General features: G+C 35.3%; 2 protein-coding genes across 5 annotated transcripts in view; both read left to right on the top strand.

The window, feature by feature from the left end:
• Positions 1–21,672, top strand: part of LOC129236798 (sex-lethal homolog) — an 82,585-nt gene that overhangs the window by 783 nt on the left and 60,130 nt on the right. The window contains exon 2 of the mRNA XM_054871037.1: positions 11,637–11,760. Coding sequence (XP_054727012.1) covers positions 11,699–11,760 — 62 coding nt within the window. The 5' untranslated portion in view covers positions 11,637–11,698. The remainder of the gene's footprint in view (positions 1–11,636; positions 11,761–21,672) is intronic.
• On the top strand, positions 543–7,852 carry LOC129236796 (cytochrome P450 4d2-like). Of its 4 annotated transcripts, none has more exons than XM_054871033.1 (5): positions 543–845; positions 5,974–6,156; positions 6,227–6,683; positions 6,753–7,294; positions 7,362–7,852. In XM_054871033.1, the coding sequence occupies exons 2-5, from the start codon at positions 5,994–5,996 to the stop codon at positions 7,697–7,699; spliced, it is 1,500 nt and encodes a 499-aa protein (XP_054727008.1). In that variant the 5' UTR covers positions 543–845; positions 5,974–5,993; the 3' UTR covers positions 7,700–7,852. The 4 variants fall into 4 exon arrangements, with proteins under 4 accessions (XP_054727008.1, XP_054727007.1, XP_054727006.1 ...); XM_054871032.1 differs by lacking the exon at positions 543–845 and adding an exon at positions 2,773–3,204; XM_054871031.1 differs by lacking the exons at positions 543–845; positions 6,227–6,683; positions 6,753–7,294; positions 7,362–7,852 and adding exons at positions 3,223–3,719; positions 3,792–4,778; positions 4,838–5,190; positions 5,245–5,442 and having other exon boundaries at positions 5,974–6,079.

Genomic DNA, 21,672 nt, shown 5'->3' with positions numbered 1-21,672 from the left:
TGGTGAAATTCATCAGTAGCTCGAAGCGGTTAATATGTACGAACGTAAATCGCCACCGTTAGTCACCATCCTCTAATCCAAAGCCCCGTCTTCCTGTCTGGTTCCTTACCTTTCCCTTAAAAAAGGACTCGCTTGGCTTTGTACACAACTTTTCATCCATCACCTTCCTGATTTGTAGCCACACCGTCTTGCAAGTTGCGCTTGCGGACTTTGAACTGTCGCACAAAACCGGTTACCTTCTCAAGTACGTATACGATCAAAACAAAAATGCGACGTAACAGCATCATTGGCAAAGGGAGAGGGGGCGTGAATGAGTGTATCTTTTATTAATAAACAAGTGCATACATCGTAAGTACATTTGCAATGGGATATCTACCAGAATCACGCATACATATACACAAACACATGTGGATTGATAACTGCAGTTGCAAGTCATGGAAGCAATTTACTCACATACATATGTACATACATACATATGCTAGTAGCTGTAATGACTGGCGAATTCGTTGGCGGAAAATATATAAATGGAATGGCAAAAACTGTTAAGAGTTGAATTGTTAGTTGAGCGACAATCTATGGACAGAACGATTTAGCCTTAGAAGACGCAAAAAATAAGAAAAACAAACATATCTTACACATATCTATTTTTTGTGCGAGTTGTAAAAATTGTGAAAACTTATTAATTGCTGTTTAAGCATTCAACAGAAAAAAAATTTGTGTGAAAATTCTGTCGATCAGTGATTTTACAATAATTGAAAAGATCGTTTTGTTTTTAAATTATAACAGAGTATTTGAGTATTTTTGAGCTGTTGTTGTGATTTACATTTTTTTTAATCATAATCGAGGTAAATGGATAAATATTACTTGGAGTATAATTTTTTGAGATGCATTAACTGAATAAAATGCCGTCTGTTAAATTGTGAAGGCTCAAGGCCCCGCCAATGTATATTTTTTACGTTTTTATGCGCAAAACGCCGTGGCAAAAAAGAGTGTGTGTGTTTGTGCGCGTATAATTTCTTGTGTTTGATTTTTCCATTGCTTTCGCCTACTTTTCCTCTGCACAAACAAGTAATTCCCCTTCTTTTTGTTCGTTTATTCATGGGTTCTAACGACACTGTAAATTCGGAAAACGCAACCTTGTCTTATATCATCCTCCATATAATTTCTCCCCATTTTGTTTGTTTTGTTCATTTGCTTTGTATTGGTAAGGGACTTGACGTTAGACTATTCAAAATCTCGAAAAACAAAGTAAATGTTTTGAGAAGACGCCACCTTCAGTACACAATTCGCCTTACTTAAAACTAGCTCTGAGCTGAATATGAAAGCTTAATTTTTTATGATTTTATGAGGAGTTTTTTCTTGGAGAGGCGAATGTATTAGTACAAACCTTTTTTATCATTTGGTGTTTACAACATTCACACTTGCGAATTTGAGACCAAAACTAATTTTAATGGCAACCCGCAGCTTTCGCTCTCAAAAATTCTGTCAAAATTAAAACTAGTTAAAGTAGATATTGAATATAAATATGGAAAATTTAATAAAATTGTCTTATTTTAAAAGGAGTAGTAAATGCATTTAATTGTTATTACTATAATTGAGAAAAAAGCAAGTGATGTTTTTTGTGATTCTACCAATTTAATTTGTTATTTGTACCATTTAATTTAATGTTTTCAATTATACCAATAAAATAGTGGTTTAACGCAATTAAACTTACTACAACTTTACATAAAAGTTACAAATTAGCATTTAAACGTAAATGCCATTGATGTTATTTGCATACAAATTTACATAATATTAACAACAAATAATCGCGCTGTTGTGCATGCCTTATTTAGGGTAGAAAGGTAGAATTTTCTTAAAAATATTAAGTAAATTTTGTTATGTACTTGCTTTCGGCCAAAGTGAACTAAGTACGATTTTCTTAAAAATATTAAGTAATTTTTGTTTTTCTCTTGCTTTCGGCCAAAGTGAAGTAATTTCATGTAGGAAATTTAATTTGTCTATGTTTATTTTGCATGTATAATTGAGTTAACACTTTTTTTACTTTGTTTCTTCAATAAAAAAATTCTATTTTGAAGTTGAAAAGTTGTTAAATTTAAAAAGGAAATTTTAATTAATTAATCATGTTGCCCCTGCTATCGTGTTATAATACGTTCACATATAAGTAGACGATCTACTTTTTCGTGCTTAACTCCCAATCTGTAATTAAAAAGCGAGATTTCCCATACAAATTTTCTCTCCCAAAATCTGAGATTATAAAATAATCCTAGATAATAACCATATTTTTTGACATACAACCCTGTGTCTTCTATGTAATAGATCATTATTTTTACGCGTGGAAAGAAAAACGTCAAAGTAAAAACTTAATAAAATGGATGCCGGCAAAGGAAACAGGTTTATAGACATAATTCTAATAAAATGTTTGTTAGATGATATTAACTATGCATTCATACAACAGTAAAAAAACGGGTGTCCTCTTATTACTTATTATAAAATGTAATATCCATTATCGAATGCGCATTGTTGCCATAATTTTTTGAAACCTCAGTAAATATCGTTTACGGATTTCCTTCAACTGTTTATTATTAGCAGCGCAATTAAATTAGCTATTCTTTCTGCTTATCTCTTCTTCATATCGTTAATAATAATTAAACAAACCAAAAAGACCAAAATATTTCACCAAAATAATTTCTATGAAGAAAAACCTTTTACAACAGTATTGACAGCTGATTATCAATTTTGCAGGTAATCTGCCATATGTGAACTGGTAGATTAATTATGTAGATTTATCGGTAATGCATATGTGAACGTATTATTACGATGTTATGGAAGCGTTGCGGTATTACTTGGCGGCTAAAAGTCAAGTGATATCTCGGACCCTGGCAATCCTTTTATATTCTCATTTTCGTTCAAGGCGAATTGAGTATCTAAGGTGGCGCCATTAAAAAACAGTTACTTTATTTTTCGCGATTTTGACAAGTCTGATGTCAGCTCCCTTAGCAATACAAAACAAACAAGCGAAAAGAGGAGAAATTATACGCTTTGAAAATTCAATGGCTTGGTAATATTGTGATTTGTGAGATTTAAACTAGTCAAACTAATGAAAACAAAGTGCCGTGTGTTCAATTCTGAAATCACAACTTAATATAAAGACTCCAAAGGCAATTTTTTGCGTTTTTATGCGGAAGACGCCGCGGCTAGAAAGTATGTGTGTGTGCGTATAATTTCTTGTATTTGTTTGTTTCCATTGCTTTCGCCTACTCTGCTTATCCACAAACAAGTAATTCCCCTTCCGTTTGTTTGTTAATTGATGGGCTCTTACGACACGGCGAACTCGGAAGGAGCAATCTATTTCTCTAGATAACATTCTTAATCTACTGTATTCTTTACGCCGTGACTTCGAAACAGTTAAGTTTTTTGCCCCTGAATTTCCCTGAAAAATTCAGAAGCAGCAACACTGACAGCTCTATACGCGATTTACATTGTCCGTTCCGTGAAATTTACAAATATAAGTTTAAAGAATTTTTCCCATGTCGAGTATGTTTGAGACGTCCCACATCTGTAATGACGAATGGAAACTTTGGTGTCGTCTCTGCGCTAAAGAGGATACCCGGAACATTAATGTGTTCTCAGAAGATAATCAAACACCAGCGCCCGTAATGTCTACTTGTAGCCATGGTAAACTTCTTGGCTTCATAGAGCAGTTCTTTCGAGTTCGCGTAAATATAATATTTAAAACAAATATATAAGCTAAACATATATACTGGCTTTCATAATATTTATTTGTTTAGATTGAACAGAACGAAGATTTACCGCATTGGCTTTGTGCACAGTGCTTTTCACTGATTTCAACCTTGGCTAAATTTTCTGAGCATGTCAAAAATGTACAAGATATGTACGATGCTATTCAACATTCTGAAGACCGGAAAACATTGGATTTGCAAGTGTTTCGAGGGAAATATAACTTGCTTGGAAATGAGTTACCTATGTTTAATTTATTGGATACCAAATCAACCGTTGAAAATATATTAGTCGAGCCGGATATAATGGTACAAAAATCATTAGATAATATTGTGAAAAGTGAAATAATATCGGATGAAGTGCAAAGCGGAGTATTTTGCAATGAGTTCGAATACAAAAGTGAATTCCAGGATCCTCTTGGTGATGCAGTTGAAAACACTAGTACCGAAGTGGAAAGCGGTAATTATACAAACAACCGTAAAGAGGACATTAATATTAAAGTAGATGAAGATGAGTCGATTGATAAAGACGAGACGATTGATAATCATAATGAACGGCATAGTACAAGAAAGCTTAAAAAGAAACTCAAAACGAGGTTACGTAGTTCTGTGGAAGAATCAACGGAACCCAAATACTTCTGTGGCGACTGCTCGATGCAGTTCCAACGCATTGGCAACTATCGTATACATTTGAAGAAAAAACATGGAAGGGATTTGGAACCCTTGAAATGTCCTAAATGCACTAGATCCTTCGTTAGTAGATTTAAACTAGATCGTCACATAAAAACACACCTTCCACTGTCGGAGAAGCGTATCTTTCCGTGTCCACAATGTGATCGAAAATTCCAAACAAAAGACTATGTGGCCACACATATAAAGTTTGTGCACGAAGATATTCGTCCGTTTATCTGTGAAGAATGCGGCGAAGGTACACGCACTGAAGCTGCACTACGCGAGCATATGCTCACACACACTGACCTTACGCCTTTTGAATGTGAAGTATGTAAGAAAGCTTTTAAAAATGAGTCCCGTCTAAAGGTAAGCAACAAATAGATATTCAAAGCGTAAAATGTTGTTCATTGAGATGTTATTTATAGAATCATATGGAGATACATAGTCCCAGTAAACACATCTGCAGTGAATGTGGCTTACAACTAAACTCGCGCGTAACTTTGAATCGTCACATGCTTGTGCATTCTGATGTAATGCGCCACAAATGTGATTATTGTGGGCGTGCTTTTAAACGTGCAAAGACCTTGAAAACTCATTTAATACTCCATAGCGGTCTGAAGCCATATTCCTGTGAATTCTGTGACAAGACTTTTACTAATGGTTCGAATTGCCGTACTCACATGAAAAGGGCACATACTGAGGATTTAGCAGCCTTAGAGGCGTCTGGTGAAAAAACTTACACGAAAAACATACCGAAATTGGCGGTATTGAAGAGAGTGTAAGTGAAACATAGTATCTGAAAATTACTTAAATAAATGAAATATTTCCACAGAACGCGATCAGCAGAAAATCTTATTCCAGTTGTCACCAAACAGAGCGGTAATTTTTCGTTAGGTAGAAAACCAAAGATTCCTCTTGATTGTACTACTGGCACAAAACAGTCGGTTTCGCCGGCAGCAGTAGATACTACATTTGAAACTAAAGACGGCGGCAACTTATCAACGAAGAACAGCATGCCATCGTGGCTTTGGTAAATAGTATATTTAATTATTCAAAATTAGACTAATCTGATTAATCTGTACAAAAAATAAATTTTCAAAAATACACCTGTGGAAAATTTGTCTAAGAAGGTTGGGGTTAGTCCGCTACGGACTTCGATATTTTCTACTGGCGCTAAATTCTTAGTTTATTTTTCGTTTGTTTAGATGTCGAGAGAAACTCGTTTTTTGATTATGTGGCTTCACTAGACATTGTTGCATGCAAAGTTTTATATTTCTCTCTGTAGAGGTATGCGAGAGATCTTGATCGCTTTTCATTCACTTGGATGTACGTAACCACTCTTTATGTGGGTCAGTAAATCACCATGTTTTGGTCGGCCTTTATGTGAATTTGTCTTTTAACGGTGTTGAAGGTGAAGCATATAGGTTGAAGACAATAGGACTCGCACTGTAATAAATATAACCGCTATCCCATAATTCGTTACTCATAACTTTAGCTAGAATGTTTTTTTAAAATATTAACCGAAACTTGTATAATTTCAATCTAAATTTTCTCTATACAGTTAAACAGTCGTCCACCAAAATGTTTTTCGAACTAATTTTATTCGCACTTTCGACTCTCTTCATTTGGGAATACTTTTTCAAAAAGCATCGTAATGAGCTCCTGAGCAAATATAAAGTACCCGGACCTCCAACTGTGCCCATATTTGGTAATGCGCTCTATTTAAGAAATTGGAGCCCAGACAGTGAGTAGAGCTTCAAACAAAACAAAAAAATGACTGTAAAAATTCATCATTAATTCATTACTCTTTATAGACATCATCGCTCAAGTTTATGAAAATCGTGCCAAATATGGAAAAATTCATCGCTTTTGGGTGCTTCATCAGCTGACCGTTTTCGTAATGGATGCTAAATATATGGAGTTCATACTCAGCAGCCAACAGCTGATTAAGAAAAGTAGTTCCTATGATTTTCTGGAGTGTTGGTTGGGTCGTGGTCTGCTCTTGAGTACGGGCAAGAAATGGCATATCCGCAGAAAGATCATAACGCCGACTTTTCATTTTAAAATACTCGAAGAATTCGTGGAGATATTCGACCAACAAAGCAGTGTTATGATAAAGAAGCTTAAGGCGCAGGCCGATGGCACAACAGTGATCAATATATTTCCGATTGTCTGTTTGACTGCGTTAGATATTATAGCAGAAACAGCGATGGGTGTTAAGGTGTACGCGCAGGATAATCCGGACATAGAATATGTCCGCGCACTGGCATCGTAAGTTTTGAGATTTAACGATAGATTTTTCCTATCTCATCCAACATTCCAACATAATTGTCTTCGAAGCATTGCTAACACTATGGCACACCGCTTCCTGAAACCTACTTGGCGCCTTAACTGGCTTTTCCGTTTAGTTGCCAACAGCGAATATAAAAAAATGGTTCAAAATACAGTTATTATGCATAAATTTACAAACAAAGTAATCGTAGATCGTCGCGCTGCATTGAAAAAGAAAATCATCGAGGATGATGTGGGCAGTAATAAGAAGCGAATGGCTTTGTTGGACGTACTTCTGCAGGCCACACAAGATGGAAAGCCGCTGAGTGACGAGGATATTCGTGAGGAGGTCGATACATTTATGTTCGAGGGCCATGACACAACTACCAGTGGCATATCATTTTGTTTATACCTGATCTCACGGCATCCGGAAGTTCAAAACAAGTTGGTGGAGGAGATAAATGAAGTTATAGGCACAAACAAGACACGTACGATTGGTCTGTCTGAGCTGCATGAACTTAAATATTTGGATTGTACGATTAAAGAATCATTGCGTTTGTTTCCATCGGTGCCGTCGATCGGACGTGAGACCACAGAAGACGTACAGTTAGGTAAGGCAAAAAAGGCAGATGAAGTACCTGAATTTAGACACATAAGTTAAAATTATCTTTCTTATAGGCGACATTGTATTACCTGCCAAAACTAACATTACGCTTTCACTATTTATGATTTTACGTGATCCCGATTACTTTCCTGATCCGGAAGCATTCAAACCGGAACGTTTTAACAGTGAAAGCGATGCAAAAATCAGTCATTTTGCCTATACGCCTTTCAGTGCAGGCCCCAGGAATTGTATTGGTCAAAAATTTGCGGTCTATGAGATGAAGAGTACAATTAGTAAGATTTTGAGAAATTTCGAAATATTGCCCGCTGAGCCAGACGTAAAGCCGATCATAAATCTGGTTACACGCTCGTCCACAGGTGTCAATATTAAGTTGAGACCAAGAACTGAGTAATTAAAAATAGGTTTAATGTGTAAAAATGTTATAGTAAAACGATTTTTTCTAATATTATATATTTGTTAAACACCCCACATTACATTATTGAAAGCTATGTATAATAAAACCAAGGCGCATTCATTAAAGGTGATGGCACTAGACCAACAACAATGTTCTGTATGTTTGATTGTCAAAGCAAAGTATTGGGGAAACTAGAAAAAATGAATTATATATATAATTGGCGCGAACACCCTTTCTGGGTGCTTGGCCGAGCTCCTCCTATTTGTGGTGAGCGTCTTGATGTTGTTCCACAAATGGAGGGACCTACAGTTTCAAGCCGACTCCGAACGGCAGATATTTTTATGAGGAGTTTTTACATGGCAAAAATACACTCGGAGGTTTGCCTTTTCCTGCCGAGGGGCGACCGCTAGTAGAAAACTTTTATAGTTTTATATTTCATGCTTTAGGTTGGGTTAAGGTGGTAGTTGGTCTCTACGACCAAATCGCAGTCGTTTTAGCAAACGAGCGTAACGACCTACGCCAGGCCGATCCAGGTAATCTCCGAATAAGGGGTCGCCATTTGAAGATTCGGCAGCTGGTCACCCAGCACAAGCGGACTAATTAGGAAGAGCATTTGAAGACCTGCAACTTCGCCACTGGTGTGAGTAAGCTCTGGTCCACCGTAAGGTCCCTGTCGAACCCGACGAAGCACAACGAGAAGGTGACAATCACCTTCAATGGTTGCACTTTGTCGGACCCGAAGAGATACGTGAGCTCTTTTAACTGTCAATTTATATTAATATATAATCCTCAGGTCAACAAATCCAAACGCCGTGCCACCAGACGGCTGCAAAAACTGCCGAATAACAGCGGGCCACTTACTTTCTCCAACGAGGAGGTTCAGGTAGCCATCAATAAAGCAAAAGCGTCTAAAGCCATCGGCCCTGACGGACCTGGGTTCATTGGGAGTAGGATTTCTCACAAGGGTATTCAAGAAGGCTTTCAGGACCAGACAGTGTTTAGACAGACATTAAACGACATTCACCGGGAGACTGTTACCACATTCATAAGCTCCCGTCCAGAGAATGCTGTAATCGGAGTCCAACCACCATCCATTGCAGATGAAGAGCTCCAGCTTCCCCGTGAGAAACGCGTATCACTGGCACAATTACGTTCTGGATATTGTAGCAGTTTAAACTCCTACTTATCCAGAAGGGACCCCGACATACCAAACATATGTCCGGCATGTGAAGGCACCCCGCACGACACTCACCACCTTTTCACCCGCGCTTTAAAACCCACTTATCTAACACCCCTCTCCCTCTGGACGCAACCTGTCGAAACAGCATATTTCCTGGGCCTGCCTTTAGATGAGCCAGACGAAGAAGACCGGTGATACACTTTAAACTGATGGGGCTTCTATTACTGCTACAACAACAACAACAAAACTTTCGAAACAGTCAGCCATTTCACGCTGTTAGATCATATTATACAGACGACCCTCCCGAATTATTTGAGTAGTCGGCACTCATCAGTCATTATTCGAGAAAAAACTCAAAACAGAGGAGGATAAAACAAGGTGGTGTCCTTTCACCTTTGCTTTTTAACTTCTACATATCGAAGTTCCGCAAGCTATTAGAACTATGGTCTCCTATGCTGACAATTGTTCGATAATGGCGTCGGGCAATGACATCGACGAATTGTTACACCCGCCTCTATATGTAAAACCGTCAAAATATAACCAAATTTCTTAGGAATAAGCAAGGGTATGATAACATATAACTGGATCACAACAGAGTACATACTGCTGGTCATCGCAAATACGTCAATTACGAACAAAAATTAATAATAAATGGCGTCTTTTTAGATTTTAACAGGAAATTTGAGACGATTGATAGCAAGGCGAATCTATTAAATCAGCTGATTTGTTTTTTTTTTCGCCGTGTCCATGTGGCTGTCAACTCAGAATGTCAGCTCCCAATATTTTGCTTAGACAATCAAAAGTGCAGAACATTGCTGTTGGTCTAGTGCCAACACCTTTAATGAATGCGCATTGATTGATAGAGAGACATTGATAAAAAAATGTACAAATATAGAATAACTTAGAAAATGGACACCAAAGAATGAAAGTAAATGGTGAAATGTCTGAATATGGCAAAATTAAATTAGGAATACAACATGGATCAATTTTGGAACCAAGGCGATTTTCTAAGGTATTCAACAGTTGTATTGAATTGTAAATTGGGCTCGAATTTTTTTCAATATTGCTTACTTTCGTACAAACTATCAGCCTATAATTCAGGCTGACTTGCTCAATTCCTGAGCCATATTACACAAATTTCTCCAAACGAACTTAATCTTCGCTTTAGTTGTGTGTAATTTCATATGCCGCAGAGAGTTTTACATATTTCAATCCTTCTTATTTTTTATTCAATCAATCATGTTGTCAATCCTATTAAATACTGGCAGCACTGTAGTTCAAACGCTCAATAAATAACCCCAAAAATTGCTGCACGCAGGCACACTAGTCATCTCGTTTTCGCACACACTCATCTAAACGTGAGGAAATTTTTCGAGTAACATTTTCGCAGTTGGCTGCGTCCATGTCAGTTCCCATTTGACGGCTGTGAGAAAAATTTCATAAAATTGACGCGCGAAATTTTCTCTATTTTGGTGAAACAGCAACCTAGAAAAAACTCACAAGAAAGTGCAAAAACTAGATGAAATTACAAAACAATAGCTACAGTAGTAAAACAGCAGTACAGGCACACAGTTGCAAAAAACGAAACAATTAAAAAGTGCAAATTTCTGTGCTTGGTGTGAAAAAGTTTTTGGTGCAGCTGCGGTGTATAAAAGTAAATATTCTTGGTTATTTTTTTTTTCTAGTGCAGAGAAGAATTTGGCTTGTTTTAATTAAAGTTGCACTAACGTATTGGCGTATTTCTGTATACTACGACACCCTGAGTGTGGGGACCTATTTCTAATGTGGCACGTTTTTCTGTGCACTTGTAATATTAGTATTTAGTAAATTTTTTTTTGCGCTAAAGTAAAATGGCGCTGGTTGTATGTGGTATCGGTATAGTCGCATGGCGCCCGAAATGTATGCGGCGAACGCGAGCAGCGGCCGTGAGACGCTGGCTGATGGCCCGGCAGTTGTACTTTGTGATGCATGTTTTTAAATTTTTTTAACTAGATTATTGGAAGGTAGCTCTTTTTATAGTATCATTAAATTAAGTGTTCACATTAGAGAATGGAAACTTAAATTTTTATGCGGAAAGCTTTTGCTTCGCCATCGCAGTTGCCGCGCTGCTACTGCTACGCACGACGCAGCAGCAACGAGTCCGATAAACGAGTCAAAAGCAGCGAAAAGTAGTTCGCCAATTGAATGGAGGAGTATGTACTCCGGTAAAATGTGCACCTTGGCATTGTAAATGTTTGTGTAAAGTATTACAAGAAGAAAAAAAAAACAAAATTACGATTCACAATTTTGAGAAATGAAATATTTTCGGATATATTAAAGGCTGCGGGGTAACGTATGTAGTAGGTTATCATGTTGCAGGCTATTAGATTGATTTGGCTTTACTACCCGGTTTAGTGTGGCCGAAAGCGTGTGTAGGAATTACAAAGATCAGTAGTTTCATGACTTGCACGACACACTAGAGCTAATTGCCAGATCTAACCTTAAATATTCGAGACAGTAAGGTGATTGACCTTTAGATATGAGCCAAAAATTGCAAATTATCATAGCAGGGAACGGGTTATTTATGGACACAAATTTTGTTTAAATTTGTTTTGCAAATACATAAACATCATTTTTCTTTCGCTTACGACAAAAGTATATCAAATCGTAATTGAATAAGTTTTTGCATTATTATATATTTGATTTAATACGTGTGCCACATACAGTGACGTTTTTTAATTCTCCATACTCATTTTTGTGTTTTTTTTTTCAGTTTTTTCAAGACTTAATTTCGCTGGATTTCATTAGCTGCGCTGAAAACAGCTTTTTAAGTACTAATGTATGGAAATATGAATAATGGTGGCCACGCGCCATATGGATACAATGGTTATAGACCGAGGTATTTATGCACATATTTTCTTTATTATTTTATATAAGTATTTATATGTACCTAAAATAAGCAGTTAGAAAAAGGCTTTTAATACGAAATGATCAGAATTTGACTAACATTAATATGTGTACAAAGTCCTATAAAATACAGGCATATTTAGAGATTTCGTGCTTAACGGTCAATATAATAAACATTTATATTTACATATAGGGTGTACATATCAAGGATATTAGGGTGTAATTGCAAATTATATATACTTATATATAAGGAAACACCACTCCTGAAATAATGTTTACAAACCAGAAATGAATTAAGTAAAAAACCGACTTAAACATTTAATACTTCACAAAAGTAATTCTACTTTGGAGCAGAGGCAGCTTTCATGATTCACATTCAACTTCGACATTAAATGGCAGCGATATCGTCTAAAATTCTGAAAGCTTTTAAAGTAACTTTCTTTAAGAACACTACTTCAAAAACGTCTAACCAGAATTAGTTACCCAAAAGTTGTACATAATTCCAGAGTTAAATATGGCTATAAACATATAACCTAAAAACAGTGCTAAACTGTCAATTCGTTAATACCCCGCCAATTTGCTCGTTCGAAAGTTAGAACAGCCCATAAGAGATAATCAATGCATTGCAATCTATGGTTGCGTTTTGTTATTTTTGTTTTTTCTTGCATTTCTTATGCTACTTTTCTTGGCCATGCTACTGCATCTTTTTATCAGCAGCCATGTGCACTACCTGTTAGCGATCCATTGTGTGCATTCTGTGTTACTGTATTTCTTGTATTTTTTTTATTTTGTTGGCACTGTTATTATTTTTTACTATGCATTTTAATATTTATTCTTAAGTATTGATTTTCTTACAACTGCTTTTTTTATGTATTTTTGCATCGGCATAGTTATTGAAATTTTGCCAAAGTAGCTGTTATGGAATTTAACTTTTTTCCATATGATACTGAATATTGCTGCATAAGTATGTGTTCAAGCAAATACTATATGTAAGTAAGTATGTGAAAGCATATGTGCAGATATATGCACTGCAGCGGGGCAGTTAAGTACTGGCACTTCAGAGGGTTAAGTACTAAAATTTAATGCGTATAGTAATGGCAAAAAACGAGGGATGAAAATTTAAGAAAAACATTTTTCTAATAGCGGTCGCCCCTCGGCAGGCAATGGCAAACCTCCGAGTGTATTTCTGCCATGAAAAAGCTCCTCATAAAAATATCTGCCGTTCGGAGTCGGATTGAGACTGTAGGCCCCTCCATTTGTGGAACAACATCAAGACGCACACCACAAATAGGAGGAGGAGCTCGGCCAAAAACCCAAAAAGGGTTTACGCGCCAATTATATACATATATGTATATATCCCAGCTAAGTTAATTTTTCTCATGAAATGTGCTTAGTTTTACACCTAAAATTTTTTAGTTGTTCGATTTGGCATAAGTACAGCTGCTTGTTATCAAGCTTAAGCAAATAAATTCTAGTAATATACGTATATGTATATATGTACATTTCCCGTGGTTCCTAGGCGGAATAAAGGGTCTCATAAATCTGCTTTACAATTCGCACTATTTGTTATATGGTCGGTCAGTCGGTGACTGCGTAGTGCATTGTTTGTGGGTTTCTTATGCGTTCAGCGCCGCTTAACTTGTAAATGGCATCACAATTGTCTGCGGCATTGTAACACACTTCTAAACCTATTTTGTGTATTCCTTTTTAGCTGTTAAATTTTTGTTTAATTTAATTTTTTTCCGTATTAAGTTGTGTGTTCAAGTGCTCACCAAAAATATGTATGTATATGCTATGATTTGTTATACATTTCGTACAACAATCGTTGCACAAGATGTTACTACAACAATGGTGCACCGAGTATGCCACATAACTGCTTGGCAGCTGCTGTTGCTGTGGTTTTGGTTCGCCATTCCTGTCTGTTGTTGCAATTGCAGTTACATATTTCTTTAGCTAGAGTTATACTCGTAGTAGTCGCTCTTGAACGCTTGTTTTTTACAATTATTTGTATATACCTCCTCTGGCTTTCTATGCTTTTGACCGCATTTTCCTTGATTTCCTTGCTTGTTAAAATAGTTGCACTATGTTTTTTCGCACATATTTATTTGTGTTTTTTTTCTACTAATTTCCGTTTGCGCTATTTACGAAATATCTCATCTTTTACCGTTTTAGGTATAAGCACATATTTTAGTTGGTTTTAGATTATTTCAGACGAACAACTAGTTTCGGTGCCATTTAACTGAAATTGAGTATTAATTACTGTATACCTTTAGGCCAAGAGAATAGAAATCTTTTGCAGTAGGTGTCTGAGCAAGTCATGTCAGCACATGTTTCTTTAACATATCTGAAAGGACAAGAATTTCGAAAAGATAAGTTTTCAGCAAACGAGTCTTGTCCGATATCGCTTAACATTAGCTGTGATCGTAGAGAACTGAGTAGCGAAAATCGATAACACTGGAGTTGTAAATATTTCAGGCATCCCTATGACTTCCTAATTATGCATATCGTTCATATTCTATCGTTAATAAGAAGAAATTAAACTATTATTATTTAAGTAAATTGAATTTAATTTAAAATCATTCAATTTTTGCCATTACCATCACACATTGTGACTTTTACTCATTCGCGATAATACTTTTAACATATTTTAATTTGATAATTAAGCATCATTAACATCCCTCGCAATTGTGTCGCATATGATTAACCCTTCTTCCCTTCCTTTTTTTGTTATTTTTCGCCGCAATACAAATTCTACTTTTTGAGACAACCTTATTTAATTTCCTTCAATGCGTGCCTGCCGTTTGTTTCCCTTTAGCGGTTAATGATAATGACAGCATATGATAAGTGTAGGTGTTTTGACCTTTTAAGAACTGACGGCCATCATGCAGCTGAACCTTTCAGAAAAACTAGTCGGTATTGTTCAGGTGTTAGTAGAGGTATAAGAGTATGAAAAATGACGTGGCAAGGTGAAATAAATTAACATTGGCAATGTATGCTTTGCAGTAGCCATAAAAATTTAAGCGATAATAGCAAATTGTGAACTGAAAAATTAAATTCAAAAGCAAAATTGAATTAAATTACTTAGGATCTTCCTTTTTTTAATCAAAGATTCTTTAAAAAATTATTTTCTTTTAACTTGGCAATATTAAATACAATAAAGGATTTAAAAAACAATTTATTATTTTTATAAAATATTACGTATGCCTCCGCCACAATTCAACCATACCCACTCACTCAATTATTAAAAAAAAAATTTTTCGTCACAAAATCAAGTGAAACAAAATAAACTCAAATAATTATTCTTTTCACATAAATTTCTCTTGATTCATTCAAGTTTTTGAAGCAAACACACGGGTAGCAAGAAGTGTGAACTTAATAAATAATATAATAGTGCACATGAAAATTCACAACCGCAGCGAAAACAACTATAACAACAAAAAAAAAAAAGGAATTACCACAAACAGCATAAAAACTCAAATGAAATAATAGAAACTGCAAATTCACAAATCCATAAGGTCAACAATTAAATTTTTAACGTCAACGGCAACAACAAACACAAACGACGAAAAGTCACATTGAATATATTGTGAAATACACAAACAATATAAATAATTTTTGGATAAATTCGAAAACGTGCAGCGGGCTATAAGGAAAACCGCAGCTACTATGTACCGGTAATTGTTGTACAAATAAAATAAAACTTACACACATATGTACATATACATAAATTTATCATACATATAATACGTAACTTTTTTACATTACATTTTACAACATTTACACATTTTGTGCATTTTTATATGTAGGTACATTTTCTACCCATGCGATTTTTATCTGACAAATTAGAACAAGTTTGCTCCCCTAATTTTCCCGCCTTTGCGTGGTTTTCACATAAAACCTTTGAATTGCTTAAATTGTCAATGAAATATATTTATGTATAGTGAACTAAAAAATTAAAAAAAAAAAAAACTTGTACACCAAAGGGTTATGTATTATCTCGTTGCAATCAGAACTAACTAAAAGGCTATTTTCTTGGTCTTCTATGGTCTCCTTGTCAAAGACCGTACCAAGTTTTTTGTAACATCGAGGGATGTATTTTTCCAAATAACCTCTTTTTTACTATTTACGGGGCACTTACGTAATTTCATGGTGAAAAGAATTCAGAAGGTGTGGCCAAGATCAGACCGTTAACCGGTTATCAGCGAATTTGAAAGAATCGGCAGTTTGGCTGACGTCACCGGGTCATGACAGCGGTTTTTTGTTGTGGAAAAATCAACACAGTTGTTGTTGTTGTTGTAGCAGCATAAACATTCCCCATACTTACATACGGGGAATGCTGCTGGAGTGGCAATCCTTGGCAGAATATAAATCCTTGTCGTTTCGATAACGTAGAACCGACTGCCGTGGAAACGGCACACAGTCTTCGCTCATGCTGCGTCGTTGCCGTCTGAACACGCAAATAACAGCAGATAAAATAACGGTGCTTGCAAATTTACACGTTTTTGCTTCGGTGTTGCGTATGGGTATTGCGTCGTTCGCAAAATTACTTAAATGTGGCTGCTTGTGTTTTTGTTTACTCTACCATAGTGGCTTTAAATATATATTTAATAGGACTATGAATAAGTTCGTGCGGTTTTACAACAGATGGCGTAACTTGATTATTATTCCATCGATCCACATTTCCAAACATTCATTGGAGAGCTACTGTCGTAAGGCACAAACGTCAGTATAAGTTTTTTATTTGAAGCGTAAACAACAATATTTTTACCACACTTGAAAATGTCGAATTTCGTGCCAAATAATGTGTTTTTGCGGGGAATTTTTTAATATGAAGAAAAAAGCAGCCGAAAGTCATCGTATCTTGGTGGAAGTTTATGGTGAGCATGCTCTAGCTGAGCGAACGTGCCAGAAGTGGTTTGCACGCTTTAAAAGTGGTGATTTTGGCTTGGGAGACGAAGAACGCGAGGGTGCGCCGCCAAAGTTCATGGATACCGAAATGGAGGAATTGCTCGATCAAGATCCGGCTCAAACGCAAGAAGAGGTTGCAAAAACTTTGGGAGTTGATCAATCAACCATTTCCAAACGTTTAAAAGCCATGGGAATGATCCGAAAGGTAGGCCATTGGGTGCCGTATGAATTGAAGCCAAGAGACGTTGAACGCCGTTTTATGGCATGCGGCGGCACAAAAGAAAGGGTTTTTTGCATCGAATTGTGACTGGCGATGAAAAGTGGGTCCATTACGACAATCCAAAACGTCGGGCAACGTATGGATACCCTGGGCATGCTTCAACATCGACGTCGGCGCAGAATATTCATGGCCTGAAGGTTATGCTGTGTATCTGGTGGGACCAGCTGGGTGTTGTGTATTATGAGCTACTGAAACCGAATGAAACGATTACGGGGGATGTCTACCGACGACAATTGATGCGTTTGAGCCGAGCACTGCGAGAAAAACGGCCGCAATACGCCGATAGACACGACAAAGTTATTTTGCAACATGACAATGCTCGGCCACATGTTGCACAAGTGGTCAAAACATACTTAGAAACGCTCAAATGGGATGTCCTACCCCACCCGCCGTATAGTCCAGACCTTGCGCCATCCGATTACTATCTCTTCCGATCGATGCAACATGGCCTGGCTGACCAGCACTTCCGTAATTACGATGAAGTCAAAAAATGGATCGATTCATGGATTGCGGCAAAACCGACCGAATTTTTCACAAAGGGAATCCGTGAATTGCCAGAAAGATGGGAAAAAGTAGTAGCAAGCGATGGACAATACTTTGAATATTAAATTTGTAACCATTTTACGTCAATAAAGTTTCAAATTTCGAAAAAAAACCGCACGAACTTAACCATAGTCCTATTAATATTAATATAATATTACATTATAATTAAATGCAGTTCTTAGTTAAAGTATGGATGGCAATGTGCGAAAAATTCTATAATTGGGAGAAAAGATTTATTAATTTCATAAAAGTACGAATTTTTAAACTATGCAGAATGTTTAAATGGAATTTAAGTATAACGAATCTTAATGTGTGATTCATAAATTTATAAGGATTCATTTAAATTTATATAAAATATGAATTTTGAAAAAAATTTTGGGTAATTAAAATTTTGATTAAGAGTATTTTTTTTTAAATTTTGTACATTGTTCAACTTTTGAGTTAAATCGTTTACATTTGTATTAAAAAAAAATTAAAAAAATGCATTTCCATAAATATTATATATAAAAAAAAATTTATATTAAAAATAGAAAATAAATACAGTGCCAGCTCGCTAATCCGAATTAATGATTGCAGACCCTGATTCGGATTAACGAGATATTCGGATTACTGGATGTGCTGTTATTATGCTTATAATTCACTATATTCGAAAATAAAACAAAAGCCAGGATTTCAAAACAAATTTATTTTATTTTTATTAATCAACAATGAAAAAATTAAAGATTTTTATAAATACATATGTACATATGTATGTATGTATTTACATATTACGTTTTTTTTTTAACGTAGATAATTAGTGATGTAGGTTTGCTTGTGCACTGAACATGCTTCTAAAGCCTTGTTCCGCAATTCTTTTAGCATTAATATGTAATCTGATTGCAGACCTCGTTCCTTTGCCCAATCTATTGAAATATTTAAGGCCTTCAGAGCTTCACGATTTTTAACGTGTTTCGTAATTAAAGGCTCTGGTTCCACATTTTCTGTGTCTGACTCTGAACTACTACACGAAGTATTGTCAGAGTTCATAATCCAGCTAAGAACTTCATCTTCAGATATACATATGCACGTCATTGTTGCGGTGAAATAAGTTGGTTATTGTGCGAAATTCTTCTGTTTCTTCAACACGATCATTCTCTGGCAACTCTTGTTGTAACAATGATAGAGGGATGTTATCATCTGAAGCCCACCTCTGAGAATGAATATGCTTCCAACAAGACTTTATAGAAGAATTGGGTGCCCTGTCCCAAGATCGTTTAAGCACTTCACAAGCGTCCTTTAAACTAAATTGTTCCAAAAAAATGTCTGAATCATCCTCTACAGAGCTTACCACTTCACACAATAGATCTTTTTTGTAAAACAGCTTAGTTAGTCGTATCGCGTTCTGATCCATGGGTTGAATAATACTAGTGCAATTTGGGGGTAAAAACATAGTTTTATATTGCCCACATTCAGATACCAGCGGCTCTCCATGACACTTCGCATTATCCAGTAACAATAAAGCTTTTTTGGGCAAATTATTTTCAGCATTTATTTTCAACGCATTTTTCGATGCGTATTATTCAACAATATGTTGTTTTTTAAACGAACGTGGATTTTTTGATTTCCCAACCACAGCAATGTTAAGCTTGTGAGTTCCAGATTTGTTAGCACAGCACAAGAAGGTGATTCTCTCTTTGCTCATTTTGGTACCAGGAGCAGATTTTTCTTTACAATACACTAAAGTTTTTTCTGGAAACATTTTCCAAAAGAGTCCAGTTTCATTAGCATTGTAAATTTGGTCGTCAATCAGATTTTCAGTCTCGATAATGTTATAGAGCTTATTTTGAAAATCAGGTACCAGGTATCAGGTCTAGCAGATAAGGATTCGCCGCATATTTTCAAAGTTCGCACAGAAAATCGCTTCTTAAAATTTTGCAACCATCCGTCACTAGCGTAAATGATTGATTCGGATACATTTTTTGATGAAGTGATTTAGCTTTTTGTGGTAAAATTTCTGCTGAAATGGATTGATGCCGTGATCGCTTCTCTTCAAACCAAGCATACAACTTAATCTCTAATTCTTCATTCTCTCACGATTTGAGTGTTTTGCGCTGTTTTAGAAGTTTGGCATCAGAATTCCCAGCAAATCTTATAAAAGAATAAATATGTATGTACAGTAATATTTACAGAATACATTTTTTACACAGGCTTTTTACCTTTTATTATTTTCAGCATTTCTTTTTATGTCGCAAATTTTCTTTTTATGTTGCCGTTAGTTTTAAAATTCCGTTCATGGTTTTGTAAAAAAAAAATAAAAATTAGAGCACGTAATGCGTCATAAATTCAATTCGGATTACTGGATAATTCGGATTACACACCTTGGATTAGCGAGCTGGCACTGTAAATGGAAAAATTACAAAAAAAAAAAAAAAAAATTAAACAAAAAAAAATTATAGAAAATTAAAAAAAAAAATAATAATAGAAAAAAAGTAATAATAATAGAAAAAATAATAATAAAAATAATAATAGAAAAATAAAAAAAAATAGTAGAAAATGTAAGGAAAAATTAAAAAATGAAATAAGTAAAAAAAAAGAAAAAATAAATAGTAAATAAATAAAAAATTAAAAAAAAATATAAATAAAAAGAATACAGCCATAAACAGATAAATAGCAAAAATGTGAACCTTTAAGGGGTAACACCACTGTACACGCCTAAAATAAACACGATTTTTAAAAAATTTTTTGGTATAGAAGGAAAGGGAAAACAACCACTCTGATTTGGGAAGTTATTACTTATATACTAAAATACAAAACTACAAAGTTTGATCGAAAAATTTTACAAAATGGCGGCATTGGAGACATTTTTGTAATGTGGTTTCTCTTGAAGGAGCTCCGCGGCACGCAGCACAGAGGGTGCAAATTTTAATCTGGAACAAAGAAACATTTTTTTTCTTAATCTAGATAAGAATAGCTAGAAAAACACGTAGGGGATTTAAAAAATATTTATTTTTGTGGGATTAGCAAGCATTTGAAGGAAAAAACTCTATTTTGGACTAAAAAAACGGCACTTAAATAATTATAACAATCGTTTAAATTAATCTATCGAAAATCCCCTACGCTCTTCTCTTAAGAAGGTTATTATACAGACGTAGTGAAAAACCTGATTAAAAATATTTAAAATTGTTTGAGTTATGCTGCGTGCCAATTTCAGAAAACGTGTTTTGAGAAAAACGCGTTTAAAGTTTGGAAATTTGGAGAAGTCGTTAGGTAGCAGTCACTAACGCTTGGTTAAAAGCTTAAAATATTTATGAAATAAACTTCGGTAACGTATAAAACTTTTTGTTCTGTATTTTAAAAGGTTCAAAGAATTTTTTAAGCTTATAAAAAAAAAATCAATTTTTCTTTTCTTTCTTTCTACAGTGGTATTACCCCTTAAGTTAAGTTTTTAGTACGAACTCTACTTTGATCAAATAAATTTGTTTGTTTACATTTATTACCGTTATTAAGCTTAGATTTATGCGAGGAATTTACCGTTTGTTTTCGATGGAATTTTTTTCGTTTTATTTTATTTATGCTTATTGCTGTTTGTGCAGAGGAGAGTAAAACTTTAATATTGTTTCAGCGATTTTTAGTATAATTTTTTGTTTCTTAAATAAAATGTTAAAGTAATTACTAAAAATGGGACGTGGAAAACATTGCACGCCGGAGAAAAGAGCTCTTATACATATACCGTATGAGTCAAAACGGAAAAAGCTGTACAGAAATAGCTGAAATGATGATGTGCCTCGGAAAATGATTTCTAATGCTCTTAATTCAGTTAAGAAAGAGTCATCCTATCTAAGCAAAAAAAAACGGAAAGAAAACCAAAGCCGCGAAAATCTGATGTTAATGTGGATAGAGCTATAATACGCAAGACCAGAGCAGATCAGCAAAGCGCGGCAAATAATGCTTGAAATAAACCAGGAATCTGGTCTACAGGTGTCTAGAAAGCTTGTAGGAAGGCGACTTATCGAAGCCCAGCGAAAACCACTCCTCTCAAAAAGACATACATATGTATCAAACGCCGAGTTTGCAAAATCCCACAAAAACAAATCTATTCAGTTTTGGAAAAACATACTTTGGATAGACGAAACCAAAATAAATAAAATGGGACCAGATGGGACCAGATGGGAAAACTATTGTACGTCATCCAAA

The sequence above is a fragment of the Anastrepha obliqua genome, chromosome 2 (assembly GCF_027943255.1).
Source record: "Anastrepha obliqua isolate idAnaObli1 chromosome 2, idAnaObli1_1.0, whole genome shotgun sequence".
NCBI lineage: Eukaryota > Metazoa > Arthropoda > Insecta > Diptera > Tephritidae > Anastrepha > Anastrepha obliqua.
Note: the sequence above shows the minus strand (reverse complement) of the source record. Positions and strands in the feature narration are given on the sequence as shown.

Coding starts and splice junctions, on each gene's coding strand:
- LOC129236796 (XM_054871031.1), top strand. CDS start 3,531: ATGTCGAGTATGTTTGAGACGTCCCACATCTGTAATGACGAATGGAAA. Junction 4,779..4,837: donor AAAATGAGTCCCGTCTAAAG/GTAAGCAACAAA, acceptor TGTTATTTATAG/AATCATATGGAGATACATAG. Junction 5,191..5,244: donor TTGGCGGTATTGAAGAGAGT/GTAAGTGAAACA, acceptor ATATTTCCACAG/AACGCGATCAGCAGAAAATC.